General features: G+C 39.6%; 1 protein-coding gene and 1 long non-coding RNA gene across 6 annotated transcripts in view; both read right to left on the bottom strand.

Annotated features, from left to right (window-relative positions):
* Positions 1 to 1,591: 1,591 nt before the first annotated feature.
* Positions 1,592 to 12,324, bottom strand: LOC124255547. The gene is made up of 5 exons (XR_006892703.1): positions 12,186 to 12,324; positions 7,971 to 8,029; positions 5,912 to 5,925; positions 3,450 to 3,503; positions 1,592 to 2,417 (listed from the first exon to the last, which is right to left on the bottom strand). It is a non-coding gene; the product is annotated as an uncharacterized LOC124255547 (long non-coding RNA).
* Positions 12,325 to 15,822: 3,498 nt separating this feature from the next.
* Positions 15,823 to 22,732, bottom strand: part of LOC124255546 (carbohydrate sulfotransferase 15-like) — a 63,455-nt gene continuing 56,545 nt past the window's right edge. For all 5 annotated transcript variants that reach the window (XM_046689483.1, XM_046689488.1, XM_046689486.1 and 2 more), the window contains exon 8: positions 15,823 to 20,550. In XM_046689483.1, coding sequence (XP_046545439.1) covers positions 20,357 to 20,550 — 194 coding nt within the window. In that variant the 3' untranslated portion in view covers positions 15,823 to 20,356. The remainder of the gene's footprint in view (positions 20,551 to 22,732) is intronic.

The following is a 22,732-nucleotide window of genomic DNA, read 5'->3' on the forward strand; positions in this document are numbered from 1 at the left end:
AAGTACGAACAGGCTAATATACGGTCTTTGATTAATGGACCCACTGCTTAGTCCCGGATCTCTTTTCATGATCATTCCAGTCCTTTACAGAGAGAACAACTGTAACTAGTATTCTTATAAGGTAAATACATCCCCAAACCATTAGAAAATTACATCAGATTCCTTAGATAACACATTGTAATACAGATAAATGAGTGGGTAAGTATGGTTCTACGTAGCTTTTAGCAATACTCCAGCAACATCACGGGAATTGAGCCCCTCTTCACCGTGGCGAGCGAACGCTTTAACCACTAAGCTACCCCATCGTTCTACTGGAGGTATGGGTGTGGTGTGTGTGTGTGTGTGGTGTGGTGTGGTATGTGTTGTGTGTGTGTGTGTGTGTGTGTGTGTGTGTGTGTGTGTGTGTGTGTGTGTGTGTGTGTGTGTGTGTGTGAGGGGGGTTGAGTGAGATATGATGATGATTTTAAAGGGGATCACTCATTTTTTCTTCATGTCATCAATTTTGTACACATGTACGAGGGGAAGGGGGCATTCACAGTGTACATGCTTCTCCATGAAAATCATCATCACCCACCCCACCCCCTAGCAATAAATTATGAACGGTCCCTAACCACCAGACTACCCCACCGCCCGATTAGAGTGTGATTGAGCTGGGCTTAACGACGCTGTCGAACAACATTTCAGTCATGTTGTGGGAAGAAAGTAGCACGTGTTACAGGGAAAGGGCGTGGGTGAGGTTAAAGGTGAGGTGAGGTGAAATTGGGTCTAACGCCGTACTTGGGAAAATTTCGCTCATATGACGACGTGCATGCGTGTGTATGTGTATGTGCGGCTGCTTGTACTAGCCCAGACTGAAGCTGCTTTATAGTGCTAGCCCACTGAGATACCATGCGCAGTGAAGCATAAATACCCAACTCAGACACATTATACTGACTCCGAGCCGACCAGTCCTTGTTGCACCCATTAATGCCGAGCGCCAGGCAGGGACCAACAAGTACCATATTTTAACGTCTTTTGGTATGACGCGGTCAGGGATCGAACCCGCGACCTTCCGCTCTCCGGGCAGACGCTCTAACCACTACACCACGGAGGCGGTCTGTGGGAGGTTAAACACCGAGTTGAACAGTATTGTAGTTGAATCACGGCGTGCAAGATTACTCTTGGAAAAAATCAGTGATGCTGATGTGAGACTTTCACCCTGTAGTGAAACTCACGAGCACAAACAACGCGCTGGCAAACCTTGAGGCTTAAATTATAGGAACAAGGATTCGAACCCACAAGCATATGTTTCTGATTTGCTCAAGAGTGAGTGAGTGAGATCGGTTTTACGCCGCTTTAAGCTATTTTTCTAGCAATGTCACGGCGGGGGACACCAGAAATGGGCTTCACACATTGTAACCATGTTGGGAATTGAACCCGGGTGTTAATGTTTTAGGAGCGGAAGCTTTAACCACTTGGCTACCCCACCGCCCTGTTTGACGTACAAGCGTATACCGAATGGCAGTACCTTAGATGACAGGCCACACGTGTCCCCATCACAACAGAATATGTGGGTGATGTTATCAAATGTCATTGACAAATAACTACAGAATGCGATTAAAAGCTTCTTTTAATCATACTGAAATAAACTCATAAATATCAACTCATACAGTCACACACAACTGTTATCAATTAAGGTCATATTGTCATACATTTTGTCATACATATGGTCAGCGCCTGTGTCAGTGCCTCTATGGTAATGCTTCACCTGTGGTGATAAAATATTAAAGTAATATTTCTTTGTTCAGTTACAACTTTTTTGTGATAAGTGTTCTAATGTTTTCGTCCCCACTCGTCTCTTTCCGCGTTTGGCGGAACTTATTTCCAATGTAAAGTGCATTGATAAACTCGATAAACCAGATAAAGCGCAATGACTACAGAGTCTGTCAAAATACCTGATTTATGCATGGCAATTTTAGCTAAGATTTTATCAAGGGGACATTTCCATGAGTAATGCTGAATGTCACAAATCAACAACTCTGCTTTGAAGTAAATACCCGTTTAAGATGCACACAAACAACTTGGTAGATGAATAATGCGTTAACTAGTCATACTATATAGTATGTTTGCTTTTACGAAGACGGAGCCCAGTCGATAACATGATTGGGAGAGTATCGCGAGAAGCCATTCTGTTCTTGCCGCACGATACACAGCCGAGCAATACGGTACACAGAAAAATGTATTCCTAATTCGGAACGAACGTTTTTAAATACACCGTAACTTTTTATAACCACAGGTTCATACGCAGCGAGATGCTTCACACTGACACGTGACAGGAAGTATTCGGTAAATGTCAAGGTCGTTCAGCGAGTTGGAGGGCGGTGACGAAGGCCGATGAGGATCAGGGATGTTGCTACAGCAACTGTTGCAGCAGCATTCTGTGAATAAACAAAGGAAAAGAGGTGGGTACCTTCGAATATGAATGCATCAATTCAAACATATGGCCACATAAGCGCCAGGCAAATGAATAAAGAAAGAGAAGAAGAAGAAGAAGATGATGATGATGATGATGATGATGATGATGATAATGATGATGATGATGATGATGATGATGTCATGTCATATTGACGTCACGGAGGGTAATTAACCGATCTGTAGACTTTCGACTTTCATTCCTCATGGCGAGGAATCTTAAATTGGTTAATGACACATGAGGTACGGTTTACGATAGTACCAACGACCGCCAAGACATCTATTCATCCATTACATATAGAACATGGTTATAACATGTGTGCGAGTCGTTTAGAGCCGATGGCGTGGTGTATAATATTTAATCAAGGTTATTTGGATTCAGCTATATCCAAAGTTGACTTTTATTACCCATGATTCACATGCCATACTGCCATTATCACAAAGATTCTAACAAAGGTTAGAATTGCTCTTCAGTAACCCATGCTTGTCGTAAGAGGCGACTAACGGGATCGGGTGGTCAGACTCGCTGACTTGCTTGACACATGTCATCGTATCCCAATTGCGTAGGTCGATGCTCATGCTGTTGATCATTGGATTGTCTGGTCCCAAATTTATTATTTACAGACCTCTTCCAGACAGCGGGAATATAGTTAAGTGCGTCGTAAACAAAAACACACACTGGATTGTCTGGTCCGGACTCGATTTTTTACAGACCGCCGCCATATAGCTGGAATACTGCTGAGTGCGGTGTAAAACTGACTCACTCACTCACTCATTCACAAAGATGAACATGCTATAACCTACAGTATACGTGTCTTAAAACATCTGTTATTTCATATAGCGTAGCCCAGTAGTTAACACATCAGCTCGTCACGGCGATTCTCCATGTTTAGTTGTTCTCGAAGTGATATTGCTGGAATAGTGTTAAAAACACTTACTCGCTATTTCAATCGCACACGCAATCACTTACTGAGAGGATATTACACAAATCAGCTTACTTTATCTGGGTTTGTTGTATTGGTTGGATCAGTACTGTTGCTGGCCTCCGTCCCCTAAAAAACAACAATTAAAATTTAAGAATTAATCCAACGATAGCCAGCATCTGAAGGCCACGACGTTTCACGTAACCCAACTTCGCCAGCAAGAAAATATCCCCCTTATACGACCCCAGGGGCTCCTTTCATGAAGCAGTCTTTACTAAGTTTAACCCTAATTCCCATTCTTTAACATTGCACTAAGGTTACCTTAGCAACTTACGATCACCTTAGTGCTTTGTGAAAGGAGGCCCAGTGCTATAACAAACAATTAGGGCATTGTTAAGAAATGCCCAGTGACTATCAAATGTGAGCACCCTTCTTGGAATATTCCCTTACCTCCTACAGATCGCTCCCCAGTATAAACCATCAATATTAAACACGAAAATCTACTTGAGCAGATCGATGATCATGCTGTTGATCACTGGATTGTCTGATCCAGACTCGATTATTTACAAACCGCCGCCATATAGCTGGAATATTGCTGAGCGTGACATTAACAATCCAACCAACCATATTGTATCAACATGGAGAATCAAACATGGGTCTTCGGCATATTGCTGAGAGCCACGTAAAAATAAACTCACTCACTTATTAACACGAAATTCCTGGACATCGACGTGACATATAAATGTTTTACACGGCCTCTATAAATGACATTACAGTACTGTTTTACACGGCCTCTATAAATGACATTACCGTATTGTTTTACACGGCCTCTATAAATGACATTACCGTACTGTTTTATACGGCCTCTATAAATGACATTACCGTACTGTTTTACACGGCCTCTATAAATGACATTACCGTACTGTTTTACACGGCCTCTATAAATGACATTACCGTATTGTTTTACACGGCCTCTATAAATGACATTACCGTACTGTTTTACACGGCCTCTATAAATGACATTACCGTACTGTTTTATACGGCCTCTATAAATGACATTACCGTATTGTTTTACACGGCCTCTATAAATGACATTACCGTATTGTTTTACACGGCCTCTATAAATGACATTACCGTACTGTTTTACACGGCCTCTATAAATGACATTACCGTATTGTTTTACACGGCCTCTATAAATGACATTACCGTATTGTTTTACACGGCCTCTATAAATGACATTACCGTACTGTTTTACACGGCCTCTATAAATGACATTACAGTACTGTTTTATACGGCCTCTATAAATGACATTACCGTACTGTTTTACACGGCCTCTATAAATGACATTACCGTATTGTTTTACATAAATGACATTACCGTACTGTTTTACACGGCCTCTATAAATGACATTACCGTACTGTTTTACACGGCCTCTATAAATGACATTACCGTACTGTTTTACGGCCTCTATAAATGACATTACCGTACTGTTTTACACGGCCTCTATAAATGACATTACCATATTGTTTTAACATCATGGATTCCACAATGACATAACTGCATTGTTGCTTTTACTCGGTTTCTGTAAATGACTTTATGTTAATGTTTTACACTGCTTGTATAAACATTGCAGTATAAATTTACACTTCCGCCGAAGACGTCGTATTGTTTAACATGGCTTCTATACAGTGCACTACCGTATTGAATTGCACAGATTCTATAAAGTATATTTCCCTACTTTTTACACGGCTTCCACAATGATATAATAATTTGATTTACACAGTTTCTGACATTCTGTATTGTTTTACACGACGTCTGTAAATCACATGGCTGACGTTCTAACACGACCTCTATAAATGACATTAATGGTTTTACACAGCTTCCATGATAATATTTAAGTAGTGTTTTACACCACTTATTAAATTTTATGATAAAAAATCCAGCCTTATCGTGGCGGCGAACACACACACATAAAAATACCAATACGAGCAAATGCATCCAGGTGAACGTCGTGGCGATCGAACACTTAAACAACAAATCTTCCCTATCCCAAACCAACAAGAAAATAAAACTTACTCAAAGAAGACAAATGTCGATTACACGACAACCCCACAGTAAATGATTTTTTCTATAATAGGGGAGAGTAACCTCAAAACATCTTTCAATACATTATTCTTCTCACGAAACTCTTACAAAGCACTGGGCGATGGGGTAGCCTAATGATTAAAGCTATCGCTCGTCACGCCAAAGACCCGGGTTCGATTCCCCACATGGGTACAATGTGTGAAGCCTATTTCTGATGTCACCGCCGTGATATTGCTGGAATATTGCTAAAAGCGGCGTAAAACTGAACTCACTCACTTATTTACAATTCACTGTATATACCCAAAGGCTAAATTAAACGTAATAATATAAATTTGATATTTAATCTTCAAACAAGTTGGATTTGCTCTTGGCATTATGATAATGAGAACCGCAGCATCGTTATCTCTGCACTTATGTAGAGCAAGTCTCATTGGAGACTGAGGCTTACTTACCACGCGAAGAGGATCTGAAAAAGATTAACATTATACATAGTTACAATTAGGGGTGGTAATTGCAGAGAATTTTCACATGGCGATATATTGCGATGGGAAAGCATATATTGCGATATGTATTGCAATATACTGCAAGATCTTTTTTAACAAAACAAACCTACTTATAATCGAGTTAATGCTTGATTTATAAAGCAAAAAGAAACCAAATCACTATGATTAAGCTTTAATAAAAACTTAAAATCATGCCAAAATAAATAATATATGGAAACAAGGAGAAGAACAATTTAACATCAACACAGTGGTTACTAGTTCCAACTACCTTCTCCACGCTAAAAAAAAAGCCCTGATATTTTAGACAGCAACTTGACCTGGTCAGGACATATCAGAGATCACTGGTCATTAATAAGTAAATATTTAAATCATTCATATCCAAAACATTGCAAATCGCTTGAATAAAAAGTAAGAATACAACTTCAAACCGAACTTAATTTGACTTCCGGTGTGAAAAACGGAAATATTCGAAGATTTCAGAGAGTTACGAAGTTTTCCGAATGCATGTCGAAATACCGGTTTTCGATCAAACACAGCTTACTCAGAACGTACAACGACCTCCAGTGTATCCAAAAATCAACTTCTTGTATCCAAGGTTTCCTACCAATGTAAAATTTTCCACTGATCACATCTTCGATTATCCAGTGCATTATAAACGCATGCTGTTAGAATAAATACCCTGGGCCCATTTGCTACCATAGCTTCGCTCTGAAACATTACATCTATCACGATTTTAATAGCACGACACTTAAATACCTGTCCAAACGAAAATATTGTGGGGGACATTTTGTGATACAAGGTATAAGCGAGGTGAAGATATGGAAGCAATTCTTACAAATAGGACCTACCTATTTGTCGTAATGACACAGTGACTACTTGTGAACCAAAATATTTTTCGTACCAAACTTTCGGTATTTACAAATTTCTTTATAACCACCATTTCATTATTCCAATAATTCTGATAATATATGTGCGAAGACCATTTCTGGAGTTCTCCGCCGTGATATTGCTGGAATATTTATGATTTAAAGGCACACTACCACTCCACACTTCTCTAAAAATCAATATTGCATTTTTCTCGATAATACTAACTATCAGCCCTCAGCGAAGCTACCATATAATTTATTCCGAAATAAATTACGCATTAACATTACAAATTATTTTTAAAAGTTCGAATGAATTAATGCAACGTAGCTTAAATCGACTCTAGCGCCCACTACCGACAGAATTTTATTTCAAGCGAACCCCATAGAGTTATGTCCCTGGGAACGCTTTTCACGAATATCCATCCTTTTACGCAACTTGTGATGGCCAGTTCGGCAAACACCGCGTGCGACAGTTTTCGATGTACGGAGCAATCGTTTACATTCCATAATATGGCAAGTGTTATCTGTTTGGAAGCTGTTCGCCTCGAAGTTTCAATTGTCGATTTCAGGCAAGTCGTAAGGATAATAAGTCTTTTATTGTATCAATAGGAAGCTAAAGTGAGTGCATATGCCCCAAAATATCTACCCGTCAAAAGTTTAGACTCACTTAAAGCACTCACTATATGTTATGCATTATGCATATATATGTGGTTACATCGAAGACGAATTTCTCCACTAACTTGGGGCAACCAACTGCAAACCTTATGCAGATGAACTGCACGAGGATCATGCATCAAATTGATGAAAAGCATGTGCAAATATCGTGCATGTGAACAGCTGCGTTTTAGTGTAAAGGTTTGTTAAGAATTCTCCAATTTTCACCGAGTTTCATCATTTATTGAACCTATGACACGCACTTTTTCAACGTTACGAATTTGTTTTACAATACATGTTCATGTGTGCAGTACCTTTAAACAGTATGGAATATTTTGAAAAATCTAGTTCAGAACAGTTGACTGAAGTAAGTGGCTACATTTACACTAGTGAGTCTAAACCTTTGGTGGGTAGTATGCATTATAGACAAAAATATTGTCGAAAAAGCGTGACATTATACCTTTAAACATTGTTTCAGCAGAACGTACCTGTTAGTAACCCCAAAGTGAACGCCACGAAGCAGAAGATGGTGATGGTGTTCATTTTTCTAGAAGGAAAGAAATGGAAAAAGAATCTGATAATTCATTGACAGATATACATCTACAGTGGAACACCTTTAACCTGGTGGATGATCTGTGAGTTCATCCTGATATAACGGTTAACGAATCATTCGAGGTGGTGAGGTGGTGAGATGGTGAGGCAGTAACCTCGATTGATTATGAAATATTACTCTCTGAAAAGTGGGGGTTCACATACTAACCGCTGTGCGGACGGAGAATTGCCGCCAGTTCCACAAATTGGAATTACTCAGAAAAGGCAAAGAATCGGATGGAATCATTGCGAAATGTAAACTGTCGGACAATCAAACAGAACCGTATCAGTAAGAGTAGTAGGGGGTGATAGTAGTGAGTATGGTTTTACGCCGCTTTTAGCAATATTCCAGCAATATCATGGCGGGGGACACCAGAAATGGGCTTCACACTTTGTGCATTTAATGAATTAGGTTCAAAAGTTGTTCGTCATTTTAAAGAACATTTCTGAAAAAAAATCAGATATGGAGGCACATGATTTTTTGTTTTTGTTTGTGTGCACATGTGCAGTAGACAAATATGCCATCGTATTTCCACTGTTTTCTCTTACAGAGTCAGCATAGGGAATCATTACAAACCAATAATTCACAGGTACGGCATAAGACAAGAAATAGTTAATTTACATTAAGGTTAAGCATCCCCAAAACATAAAGGCTCCCTCCATCCAAAACGGCAGGTAGCAGGCAGCTTTTCAAATATGGAGCTCCATGACAACAGGTAAGTATGTTAAGATTTCATCTGATCAATACTGACTGATGTTTGGCAAAAGAACTCCAGGACAATAATTCATAACTTACAATTTTGGATAGTTTTAACAATAAAATCTTTAAGTCATTAGACTCAAGGGCAGATAATCCACATTTGTCTTTCGCAAGAGAGCAGTCATTATTTTATTCCAGTAAACTTTTACTGTTTAATATTTAAAAACACCCAATTAAATTCAGTGACAATTTTGCCAAATTCGATTTTACAAATGTAAGATTAAATTTGTCTTTACGTTTCCATTATATACCTTTTTGATAATACACTAAGTTTATGTTCATAAAATGTGTTTTTTTTACATTGAAAACTCATGGGGACACAATAATCTTCTTCGCTTACAGGCCCCGTGGCAGTTATACCACAAATGACAAGTTGCGATATTGAATTTGGACTTAATGCTCAAGGCCCCGAGGCAGTTATACCACAAATGACAAGTAGCGATATTGAATTTGAACTTAATGCTCCAAGCCCCGTGGCAGTTATACTACAAATGACAGGTTACGATATTGAATGTAGACTTCATGCTCAAGGCCATAATGAAACATATCCATGAGCATTAATAGTGCAATAACCCACCCTTTAAGAGGAGTACGGAAACACATGTTGGTGCATATGCTTTGAAAACCAAAATAACACGGACTTAAAATGGTAACTGCAACATATTTTACTCTGATTTCAACAAACACAAAACTGAAATTGAAACATGGTAACACATTACTCCAATCTGAGAAGAATACACAAAAACGTGAACATCAACAAAGCTGCAAAAGAATGGTCATTTCCGATAGAGTGCATGCCTCAATTCTTCACTTTGAACACTATAAGGTCCAGCTCGAACTTGGCGTCTAACATAGTCCGAAAGATGTTCAGACCCGATCATCATGGTCTTTGATGTTCTTGGACGACACTATACTTCCCCGGTGACCACGTGGTTCCTCGTAGGCCACAAGATTCCTCTTAAGTGGACTAACAGCCACGTGGTTAATGCACACGTTAGCACCAATGTTGCGCAAGCCAATAGCTTGACATGTATTTTCGGAACGTCAAAAAAGTTACTTTTTAGAACTACCGTCTTTTAAACCATTTCAGGAAATTGTAGCGCACATACTGTCATTTTTAAATTTATACTCCGCTTTACTTGGGACCATAGCATCATGTGAACATGGTACCCACAGGAAAAGAGCAGTTTGAGACCTTCACAAAGGAAAGAACAAAGCAGAGTAACGGATGTCCCTTGCAGTCATCAATAAACGGAAATTGCCATCAAACTTCATGTTGCAAAACATGACCAAGATTATGTTACGAACAGTAGCTCCAGATGTTGTAGTGCTTGCAGTAACTCTCAAAACATGTCATCCAACCAACGCATGCAGGTCTTGCACAGCTTGTTAAAACCCTCTTACCAGGCAGGGCATGTATGGGGTAAGTCACTTCTTCCACAGCCTTAACTCTGGATACAGCAGGAAAGAGGTAAATATGTCCATTCCCAATGGATGACACATTACCACGCAGCAACGTCTTGTAAGGAGGTGGTCTCTTGTAGAAAGTGGTGTAACAACACATGCAAGTGCAAACAGTCGTCACTTAAATGCACTGGACTCTGTTGGTGTGAGAGCCATTGTTCATAAAACTGACTCTCCTATATTTTCAAGACATTTAACCAGAATTTGTAGGTAATTATTATTTTGGTTGAAATTTCCTGTAATGCATTGATAGCCTTTCAAAGGTAAAACAGTAGCGACAAAAGGCAAAGTAGTATTTACCCTCTGCAAACGCCCTTGATAGTGCAGTGGCTTAGGGTGAAAATAAATACTTGGCGGACTAAAGCATGAAACTTTGCATAGTGCTGGGGAATATCATGATAAGACATATTTTTGGGGGATGCCCGATTTTTGGGGCACATTTTCCGTAAGATTCAAGATGGCGTCCAAGATGGCCGCCAAAAATCAAGGATGCGAGTTTGTATTGACCTTCTGAAATCCATGCTTGACGTAAGAGGACTAATGGGATCGAGTGACATTCTTCAAGCACTTCACAGCAACACACAGCCTCTTACAGCGAATACAGCACGGTTTCCTATGCTGAGTGTACGTTTCTACTGTAGGCTTGCCATGAGTTTATGCTTGAGGGCTCGTTTGTGTAACTCGGGTGTATGTGGGAGGCTGATGTCAAAGATTTGGGTTAAACAACAGTATCGGGTGGTCAGGCTCGCTAACTTGGTTGGTTGGCATATGTTATCGTATCGCAACTGCGTAGATCGATGCTCATGCTGTCGATCATTGGATTGTCTGGTCCACAATGTATTATTTACAGACCTCTTCCAGACAGCGGGAATATAGTTAAGTGCGTCGTTAACAAAAACATACACTAAACATTCTAAACATTCTGTGCATGGGCAACCTGAAACTATTTTGAGTGCCTCCATATTTAAATATGTTCACTGTGCAACAGTCAATAAATGTGCAACCTTTTATCAATAAATGCACAATTATCTGTCCTCTATAGCCACTAGGCTACCCCCACCGCCCCTGTAGTAGTAGTAGTAGTAGTAGTAGTAGTAGTAGTAGTAGTAGTAGTAGTAGTAGTAGTAGTAGTAGTAGTAGTGAGTGAGTTTAGTTTTACGCCGCACTCAGCAATATCCCAGCTATATGGCGGCGGTCTGTAAATAATCGAGTGTGGACCAGACAATCCAGTGATTAACAGCATGAGCATCGATCTGCGCAACTGGGAACCGATGACAAGTGTCAACCAAGCCAGCGAGCCTGACCACCCGATCCCCTTAGTCGCTTCTTACGACAAGCATGGGTTACTGAAGATCAATTCTAACGCGGGATCGTCAAGGGTTAGTAGTAGTAGTAGTAGTAGTAGTAGTAAAGAGACGTCATAGAAAAGGTAATATCAGTATCAGTAGTATTCTTCATAATAGAAGTCGTAGCAGAAACAGTGGTTATAATAATGGGGGTACTTATTCCGCGCAATATTCCACACCACAGAGGGCATGCTCAAAGCGCGCACAAACAGCACAACATTATTACCCAAGCTGCCTGTGAGGCGCTAGAGTAAGTCACATGACTTATCCCACCGGGTACCCATTTTCTGCTGGATGAACAGAGGCAATTTTGAACAAACTCACTTGCCTAAGGTGAGACAACATGCATCACATGTGTTTCGTTGTTGGGCAGGCCAGAAGTCCTAGAAACTCTCAGGAGTCAAACTGCCAAACATGGCCACCCATCCAAGGACGACAGACTGCAGCAGTAAAGTAATAGCAGTAGTAATGGTAGTAGGGGTAGTTAAAGTAGTAAGCAATTTCTTTGTAGGGAACTAAACAAAATGTAATATGGTACTCACGTTATTTTCAGTTGTCAGACAGAGAGAGAGAGAGAAGATCTCCGGTGTCCGTCTGCTGTTGTGGCACATAAGCTGTGTATTTATACGCAAACATATGACAACCTGACACTGGATGAGTCCACTTCTTCGTGGGGTTAGACAGGATGGACAACACAAACTTACTCCGACATATCATGTTTATCATATGCCGTACATAGCTTCAGTATCACGTTATTCTCTTTCATTTGGCAAGGTTTCGTTTCTACAGCAAGTAGAAATTTCACTATATTAGATTAATTTATGAACGTTCTCTTCATTTCCTGTGATGGACCCCTACGACATAAAGTTTTAAATGACAAATGCCTAAAAAGGCATTTTATCAACAATGTCTGTGTTGTGCTTAGTTACAAACAACACACGACTGGTTATTGATTCATTGATGTGCACGCATACGTATTTAATCATCAATAACGCTTTCTTGACATTTGTTTAGAATTTTTTTTATCGGGGTTTCTATTGGTTTTTTATGAGTTTATACATTCCCAGATAGCCTTCTGGTTGTCCCAACGTCAGAGTACTGGGTGGGTTCATACTTCCAGTGTTGTGCCATCGTGCTTTCAGGTCTGTTCGTACAGGCGTAGACTTAAACTAGTGTCTAAGGTGGTAATTAATAGTTTAAATAATAATTTCTAAAACACATAAATATACCTCTAACAGAATGGCGTCTTTTGTCCGCTTATCTGGACTTGCCTCTTTAAAGGATAGAATTATTGAACATCCATGAGCTTAGCCTTCAGTACAGCCTTGCAGCAAGGCCAGCACATGCCATTCGATAAGAGATACTATAGCTGAAAGGGTCGTTGTCGGCACGGGTACTACAGTTGTGTACCCCAGGTACGTTTCTGTATACAGCAGCCTGGACTTCGGAGGATATCCGGTCAAACTGTACGGAACAGGTTGAGATAGATTGGACTGAGAGCCAGGAGACCCGACGTCGGGACCATGCTACGTGGTCACTATCGCGCTCAACATCTCTGTTATCTAAAGTAATCCACTTGGTTGTAGAGACATTACCTTCTTCTAAACTGGTGTACAAATTCATGTACTAAAGTCTATTTGTGGACGTGTTATACATGGTTGAAATACAACATTTTCGCAACAGATTTCTGGGTTATGCGTTTCTTTTTTGGATTGTATAAATCTAATTTAAAGCTTTCTATCCAATAATTTCGTAAAAATGTTATTCACAGAAAAGACGTCAGGTACATGTTTGTAATAATCTAATCAAAGTTTATTGCATAAAATATATCATTCATATAAAATGCACTCGAACACCCCGGTGGGGACAAACATACAAACACTTCAGATAAGAGATACGATAAGTGCAGCAAGCTAAGAGTTGTGACATTTATCACCACGAATTTAATCAGCAGCAGTGTAGACAATGTCTTTTTGTGAATACAGTCGACATGCAGGCCTCCAGCAGGGGGTACATTTTAGCCCCTTCTTTTTAACTTCGAAGACATATGACGAGACAAGTAGTGATATCGATGAAATACTTACTGTTGGTTTTTAAGCATAATATATTGGAAATGTCTACAGTGCATAACAGAATGTCTGAAAGGCAGGTATAGGACTTGAACGTAAGCAGTTATGTCTGGTGGTGTTATTTATCATCGAAGTCACGGAGCTCTTCGCTACGATAGTTTTAGAGTCGTGGCCGTCGAATCGCTGTTTAAGAATGGAAATGTAGATTGTTACAAATGAGTGTCGACAGTCTCACCACCAGTTCACAAAATATGAAACACATCATTTCAGTTGCAAAATTCAGATTAAAATCTACAATTTTCATTTTTTTTCAATTTGACCTGATAGGTGACATATAACCCTTCTGCTTTACCTCTATGTAAGTATACCTCTTACATTTGGTTATAAATTTGACATATGGTGTTTAAAACCCATTTCAACTGATTACATTCCAAGTGCAACATACTCTAACTGGTTTAAAATCAACGTGCAATATACTCTAATTGTTTTAAACCCATGTGACACGTACGTTAAATGTTTTGAATCCATGTGACACGTACGTTAAATGTTTTGAATCCATGTGACACGTACTTTAAATGTTTTAAATCCATGTGCAGGTGATACATACGTTAAATGTTTTAAATACAGGTGACACGTACGTTAAATGTTTTGAATCCATGTGACACGTACGTTAAATGTTTTGAATCCATGTGTTAAACCCATACGTTAAATGTTTTAAACCAGGTGACACATACGTTAAATGTTTTAAACCCAGGTGACACATACGTTAAATGTTTTAAATCCAGGTGACACATACGTTAAATGTTTTAAATCCATGTGACACATACGTTAAATGTTTTAAATGTGACACATACGTTAAATGTTTTAAACGCAGGTGATACATACGCCAAATGTTTTAAACCCAGGTGACACATACGTTAATGTTTTAAATCCATGTGACACATACGTTAAATGTTTTAAACCCATGTGACACATACGTTAAATGTTTTAAACCCATGTGACACATACGTTAAATGTTTTAAACCCATGTGACACATACGTTAAATGTTTTAAATCCATGTGACACATACGTTAAATGTTTTAAATCCAGGTGACACGTACGTTAAATGTTTTAAATCCAGGTGACACATACGTTAAATTTTTAAATCCATGTGACACATACGTTAAATGTTTTAAATCCATGTGACACGTACGTTAAATGTTTTAAACCCAGGTGACATGTTTTACATCCATACGTTAAATGATTTAAACCCAGGTGACATATACGTTAAATGTTTTAAACCCTATCTACTTAATCTAATCCCATGTGACCTAATTATCACTGATCTACTACCATGTGACACAGTTATTAGTTCATTCCATTCCTCGTGAAGTATACTTCCACTGATGTAATACCATATATATAAACCAGTATACCTCCACTGATTTGGGGTAGCCAAGTGGTTAAAGCGATCGCTCGTCACGCCAAAGACCCGGGTTCGATTCCCAACATGGGTACATTGTGTGAAGCTTATTTCTGGTGTCCCCTCCATGGTGTTGCTGGAATATTGCTAAAAGCGGCGTAAAACTAAACTCACTCACTCTACTGATGTGAATCAGTAGAGGTATTGTGATTCATGTAGGTCGAATGGTATTCATTCCTTGATATTCTTCTTCACTTCTTTATGCTCGTCACGCTGAAGACCCGGGTTCGATTCCCCAGATGGGCATAATGTGTGAAGCCCTTTTCTGGTGTCCCCCGCTGGAATATTGATATTGCCGAAATATTGCTAAAAGCGGCGTAAAACTAAAGTCACTCACTCAACCACTTTTATATGATTGCCTGAAGGCGTATGCAAAGGACCTACTTTCTTCATAAGCTTTTCAAGCTTTTCAAGCACGTAGTTCACCGTGAACATATATATTACTCGATATTGGTGATGTGATGACGAAGTCTAGGGCAATACCACCGCAGCATTAACACAATGGAATGTAGGTCAGCGAAACGAGTGGGTGATAGAATGAGCACCGGTCAGCCGTGTTACTGTGAGTTGTATTCAAACAGGATGGATCACTCAGTGTGTCAATGTGACATTGTGATACCTATGTTAGTGAAAACAGTAGTCAGGTATAAATCTGTTAACCAGTTTTAATGGTACATGGTTACATGACTAGAGGCAACATGCTGAAGGCAGAGATCATAGCTTCATAACATAAAAGCGCCACGTTGTGGAAAGCGACGTAAAGCATAAACGCAATGCAACGGAGCTTAAGGGCACAATGTCACACATTTTCGACACTATTCTGGCCTATGTTTTATATATTGGGGCATTTGCACTCCCTTTAGTTTCCTATTGATGCAATAAAAGACTTACTATCCCTTACGACTTCGCTGAAATCGTTAATTGAAACTTCGAGGCGAATGCGAAATGTATTATTTAAGTTTAGAGAAGTGTGGTGTGATATGGTGCCTTTAACAATTATTCACTCGTCAACCTTCGTGTCGTTCCGTGTAGAGCCGAATGTAGGCCACGAAAATAGACGAATGGCTTTCGGTTTACAGGTTCCTTTGACTGATTACAGCCGTTGTCACTATGGACGTAAACACCAGCATCGCATTGCGTTTATACCTTAGTCGGCTTTTTAACAAATGAGCATAAAACTTCATATTATAGAATCATCTCTGTGCTTAAGTTAACACGTGAGGATTGATTTGCTGTCATAAAAACATAAAATGAAGCATTTTCATAGAAGAATTAAAATACATGATTAAGTAAATACCCTGACTCTGATAAACCAAATGTAGTAGACAAATGAAAGTCACTCAAACCAAACGACGCTCTTCGAAGTGAAAGGCTAAGAGTATGAAAGTAATTTCAGTCATAAAATTATTTAGGACGGATTTGTATACCGCTAACAGATTTATTTCAAAACTTGCAGTCAAAGACCAGACATCCTTCATACATGCAACATGAACAATACCCATCGTCAAAAATACATTTCTGAAAATAAAACTGTAAATATTCAATAATATATGATTAAATATGTTTTTCAAGAAATGGTGATGGCGTTCAAATTTGCAAAGATGAATTAAAAATACCACAAAGGCACAACAAATCGATTGCAGTTCGTCGGAAATGTAACTCTACTTTTAAGAATTAAATTTCGTTAAAGAAAGAAATTTCAGTTTTCAGCTACCCAAATACCTAACTTCGGAAAAGACCTCCTATAGTAATCACACACATTTATCCTCAATGTCTGTGCATCCGCACTTCTTGGATAGACCCAGTCACTGGGATCACAAACATGTCACTCAAAGGCTATGTATATGTTATATTTCTAGCGGCAATTGTCGTTTTAACGCTAAATTCCGACCAACAAGCGATATGTTTGTTGTGACCCAGGTGACGTCAATGAACATAATGAAACCACAAATTCAAGTATACCTTGTGCCTCTATGTCGTACACAAAACGACAATTGTACATGTATTTTACTGGAAACCGAACCGTTCGTATTCACGAAGATCCGCAATAAACAATGACTGTAAGGGTAATATACAAGCATAATTGGCCGTATCGTCATCACGGATTTGTATGCACCATTGTACCCCATCCCCTGTGAATACGACTGTTTTGCGTTAACCTATCAAACCTGATGTTACACCGTACAGAAGAAAATGGTTCTCATGTAAAACTTATCATAGCCCTTCTTCCATCTACAGATAGTTTCAGTACCAGAAAGGATTTGCGATGACTTCAAGCACCGAGTAGGACATTCGGTATATCTCCTGGGATTGCATTTCGGCATCCCTGTGCTAAATCCTGGATACAATCCGTTTGTTCTTAAAGTCAGAAATTACCCGCCCTTGATTGCCATTTGCCAATTTGGCTACGCTACAAGGTCTTCCGTGCCAAGATTGCGATTTACAATCTAAACTTGGCAGTATCTATACCATGGCACCTGTCATCAAGATTGCAAGAAATTAAAACAAACCCTCATACGTCTTTTTTCGTGGAAAGGATATCTTCATGCCCAGTCTTGGTATTGCGAGTTACCTCCCTTACCTATTTTCTTTCAATTATATTCCGTGACCAACTCGTGTTATTCCGGGACTAGCCGAATACCGCTTGGAGGTTACGGAAAGGGGCGAGTGGTGACGAATGTTCCACTATGTTGAAATTTGATTGGTCCGTAATGAGTCAATGAAGAACTGCGGTTAATAGTATAGTTTTACTGAAATGCGAATCATGGAGTTACGGTTGACGCAGATTGGGCTCCATTTCCTGACTAGAAACAAACACTATGCAATGCCATCATCGGCCGTCAGCAGTCACAGGTGATTGGGGAACATAAGGCCGAATATAGCATTGACGACGAGTGTAACCTCTGAAATATACAACATCAATGGTAACCCTTTTTACAAAGGACCAGCAGCAGAGCAGAACAAATATTGCAATTTGAGCATTTTCAGCAGTTATTGGTATACAATATGCTCTAAAAACAGAGCGATCACGTGTAACGGTCAACCAGTTGCAACCATGCTGTAAATGGGCTACCATCCAAAGATGGCCGGCCCTTACTATGGATAATACCTTCAACTGATACAATCAGAATGATAATTCTCTTCTGGTAATGATTCCAATATCACATTCTCCTCCTGGGCTGTTTGTCATACTAGAATAGCCCATAACAAGATTAATGTACAAATATCATACGACATATCCACAGTATGGAGATATGGTCTAACGAGGAAATGGTACTTGGGTCTTCATTGGAAGAAATCTGTATTGTCGCTGTTCTACATTCATAACAACCATTGTGTCAAGTTCAATAAACACACACGTTCTACGTTCTACGCGTGTGAACTAGAAGTTCCTTGGTACCATCAGCTGTGACGTCATCATGCGTGTTTTAAACTGGAACTTCATCAGGACTATCGGCTGTGGCGTCATCACACAGGACTATAATCATGGTTCAATTACAAGGCTTCAAATCTAATCAATAGAAAATGATGTTATATCAAAGTAGCACTTGTGTTTGTTGAAATAATATTTCGACAGTAGATGACCATTATATCATACAGAGCCTATTCAATTGCACAGGATATAACATATACATTCTTAATAAGCCGTGAGTGTGGCTTCCGACATTTCTCAAAATGTTCCAGATACATTAAGAAGACGTCCCACCTTGTGCCCATGTTAAGAACAGAATAAATGTCTTTGAAGCGACGAGGGAGTACACGGCCCACTAGGCACAATAGCCACTTTCAATGCGCACTTAGTTTGCAAGTTATCTCCCTTTCAACAGCGTCCCCAATGACGTCAGTGATTCATCCACACGGACGTAAAATCCTTTGACGCATGCCAAATCTCTGGAATCGGGTCGTTTTGGTTTGCTCTTGGAACATTGTCATAAAGCAATACGTTTCCTTTGATTATGTGCACATGTTATCCAACGTCCATGAGATTCATAAATATTACTGCCAAACAATCCCGCGCTTGGAGTTACCAGTGAGAGTTGAAGTCCTACATAACGTCCTCTGACGCCCGACTGGAATATCATCAACAATGCATGGTCCCTTTCATCTCTCCGCATCCAGCTATTTGGCTATTGGTATCCTAAATAACAACTGTTCTGATATTCAGTGATGGTTTGATAAAAACAATACAAGTTATGCTCTATCCTTATCCTTGGACGTTTTGTGGAAAAGAAAAAAATCATTATGTTTCATCAATGATTCAGTAACCTCTTTAATCCAGACAGTGTAGCTTTCAGGAAACCAACGAAAAGGTTTGGGTTGAAACATTTTTCATTTACGAAGTAATAGTACAGGGAATGTCCTCAATATCAAATAAATATTTTGCAAGGAAAAATGGGTGTCCGCGATTGACGGGGTCTGAAGTAATGGGGTTTTACTATATGGATTGGGTTGCGGTGGGGAACAAACGTAAAGTACCAGAACGTTGCTCTTTTGTTCTACATGCCATAAATTCGAGGACCAAAGCGTATCTGGTCAGAAAACGTTGGCTTGGGTCAAATGGTCAAACCTCTGCCTGACCACAGGTTTGTGGACATGCTAGAGGTCACTGGCGCCGTGGACACACTGGATGGAGAACTGAAGACACTGGCTATTAAGGAGTCCATAGGTACTTGGGGTCGTGAAGAAGGATTGAGAGTTTTGGTTGAAGGGCATGTAGAAATTGTTGAGGATTTCCCTTGACACTGGCTATTGAAGACACTGGCTATTGAAGAGTCCATAGGTACTTGGGGTCGTGAAGGAGGATGGAGAACTGAAGACACTGGCTACTGAGGAGTCCATAGGTACTTGGGGTCGTGAAGGAGAATAAAGAAATGAAGACACTGGCTATTGAGGAGTCCATAGGTACTTGGGGTCGTGAAGAAGGATTGAGAGTTTTGGTTGAAGGGCATGTAGAAATTGTTGAGGATTTCCCTTGACACTGGCTATTGAAGACACTGGCTATTGAAGAGTCCATAGGTACTTGGGGTCGTGAAGGAGGATGGAGAACTGAAGACACTGGCTACTGAGGAGTCCATAGGTACTTGGGGTCGTGAAGGAGGATGGAGAACTGAAGACACTGGCTATTGAGGCGTCCCCAGGTACTGGGGGTCGTGAAGGAGGATGAAGAACTGAAGACACTGGCTACTGAGGAGTCCATAGGTACTTGGGGTCGTGAAGGAGGATGGAGAGTTTTTGGTTGAAGGGCATGTAGAAATTGTTGAGGATTTCCCTTGTATCTTCTCGCATCACACCGAGGTCTTTATCCTTGGATCTCCGAGCGTTAGCTACGATAGGCTTCCGGAATATAGACTCTTCTTCGTCCGACGTCAGCGCTCCTGCAAATACGACATTATGATGATTATGATCAACATCGCAATGATGATAACAATTTAATGGTAAACGGAATTATTTCATGAAAATGTTTATGCTTGAGTGAAAGTAAAACGGGTTTCATCTGCGATATTATAGATAAATATGTCTAGCAAGATACGACATCGAACCTAGACAAACTAGTGGTCGATAGTGTGAGCATCGATATTGTAAGTAATCAGGTTGGATGACAGACAATGACACATTCCATCCAGTGTTTATCCTTTGTTATACAATCCCCTATAAATGATTTAGTCCCTGGTGAGGCATCTTCGATTATCCAGGGTGTAATATCTCCATTACATTACAGATGAATCTATTTAAACATCAGGAAAAAAAGTTAGACAAAATAATCGAGGATGTGTGCGAGATGGACATTCTGTTATTGAAGTCATCTAAGAAAAAAATTTATATGTGAAGTTTACAAGGCATACGAAACTTTCACTGGACCAGAGGCCGGTCACGGGACCGCGAATCTGTCTATATCTGACCCTATATTTGCATCGACGACACGTTTTCTGGAAATGACTACTCCCACATTCCCGATGAAAACCCTTGGAATTCCTAAGAATGAATAAATAGAGAAGCGTTGTTATAACACTATTTAATCAGTAATATATCATTACATCATTTGATCTTGAACTGAACGTATTATTGGGTTAATGCGGGGTTAAGTGTCAGGCTCGCTGGCTTGGTTGACACATGTCATCGGTTCCCAATTACGCAGGTCGATGCTCATGGTGTTGATCACTGGATTGTCTGGTCCAAACTCGATTATTTACAGACCGCCGCCATATAGCTGGAATATTGCTGAGTGCGGCGTAAAACTAAACTCACTCACTCACTCCCACATGCTGGAACAATACCATAAACACTCTCAGTCAAGATGTGAGTATGGCGTACATCAACATCAAACAAATTCCATCCAATATCCCAAAACACACCAATAGTCGATGCAGGCGGTTCACCAGTTGAGTACACAATATTATAACAATGGAGAGATAATGCAGTCCTTCACGACATATGCAACATACTTCAAACAGTTGTATTTATGTCTATTCCTCCATATTTACCCATTATGTACTCTCCTGGCACCATGTGTATATTTCCGTTATTAACATCAGTGATGGGCGTTACAGCTCCGCTTCCCCATCCAACAAACAGTTCTTTGGCAAACGCCATATCTCTTCATCTCGTGCACACAGTGCTATGCAGCCGTTAACTCGTTTTCACAAATAATTTCCAAATGTCAGATACTGTATGTACACGCTAACACTAAGATCTTCAAGACTACTTCATTCAAAACGAACTGAGCCTTAAGAGACTTTACCGTCTTCCCTCGCGTAATATATCAAGTTAAATTCACTTCTTCATCCTTGTAAGAACTCCGGATGAAAAACGTCCCAAATGCCCCGTGCGTATGGCAAGCCGTTTTCACATTTATTAGGAAAATTAAAGATATCTTCAAATGTATTAAAGATATCTGTATTCTACTTACAGATACCCATTATGTTTTAAATATATCGGGAAATAATTGAAGATATCTTCAATTAATTTCTGATTTCCAAATAGAATTACTGATATTTCAAATGTTTTCAGATATCAAGAGCATGTGTCGTGATATCATGTGTTTAATATATCAATAAAACAATTACGATCATAGTGCACATAAATGTATTAGAAATAATTGATATAATCCTGAATTGAATTTAAGATATCTTGAAATAATTTACACATATCCACAAATTCATTACAGTATCTTCAGTTCAATTAGAGGTATCAGCAATTGTTTTCAAGATATCATTTATATGCTTCAACACATCCTTAATCCATTTCGCGATTGTTTTTGGAGAGATCTATAATTATCTCTATTCGAGATATCTTCAATACAATTCAAGATATCTTCCATTTAACTCAAGATATCTTCAATTCAATTCAAGATATGTCTATTTTCATTCAAGATATTTTAAAACAATTTAAGACATCAGTATATCAGAATAAATGTGAAAATGGCTTGCCATACGGTCGTGTTATGACAGCCGTCGAGAGGACTGTGGTTGCAGGGTGTGGCTGTGCTGACCGCGCGCCATCGTATTCCGGACGGCGTGGAGTGTGGCACGTGCACCAGCTACCGGTCAGTCTGACCCA

Source organism: Haliotis rubra, unplaced genomic scaffold (assembly GCF_003918875.1).
Source record: "Haliotis rubra isolate DU_JTF1 unplaced genomic scaffold, ASM391887v1 Scf602, whole genome shotgun sequence".
NCBI lineage: Eukaryota > Metazoa > Mollusca > Gastropoda > Lepetellida > Haliotidae > Haliotis > Haliotis rubra.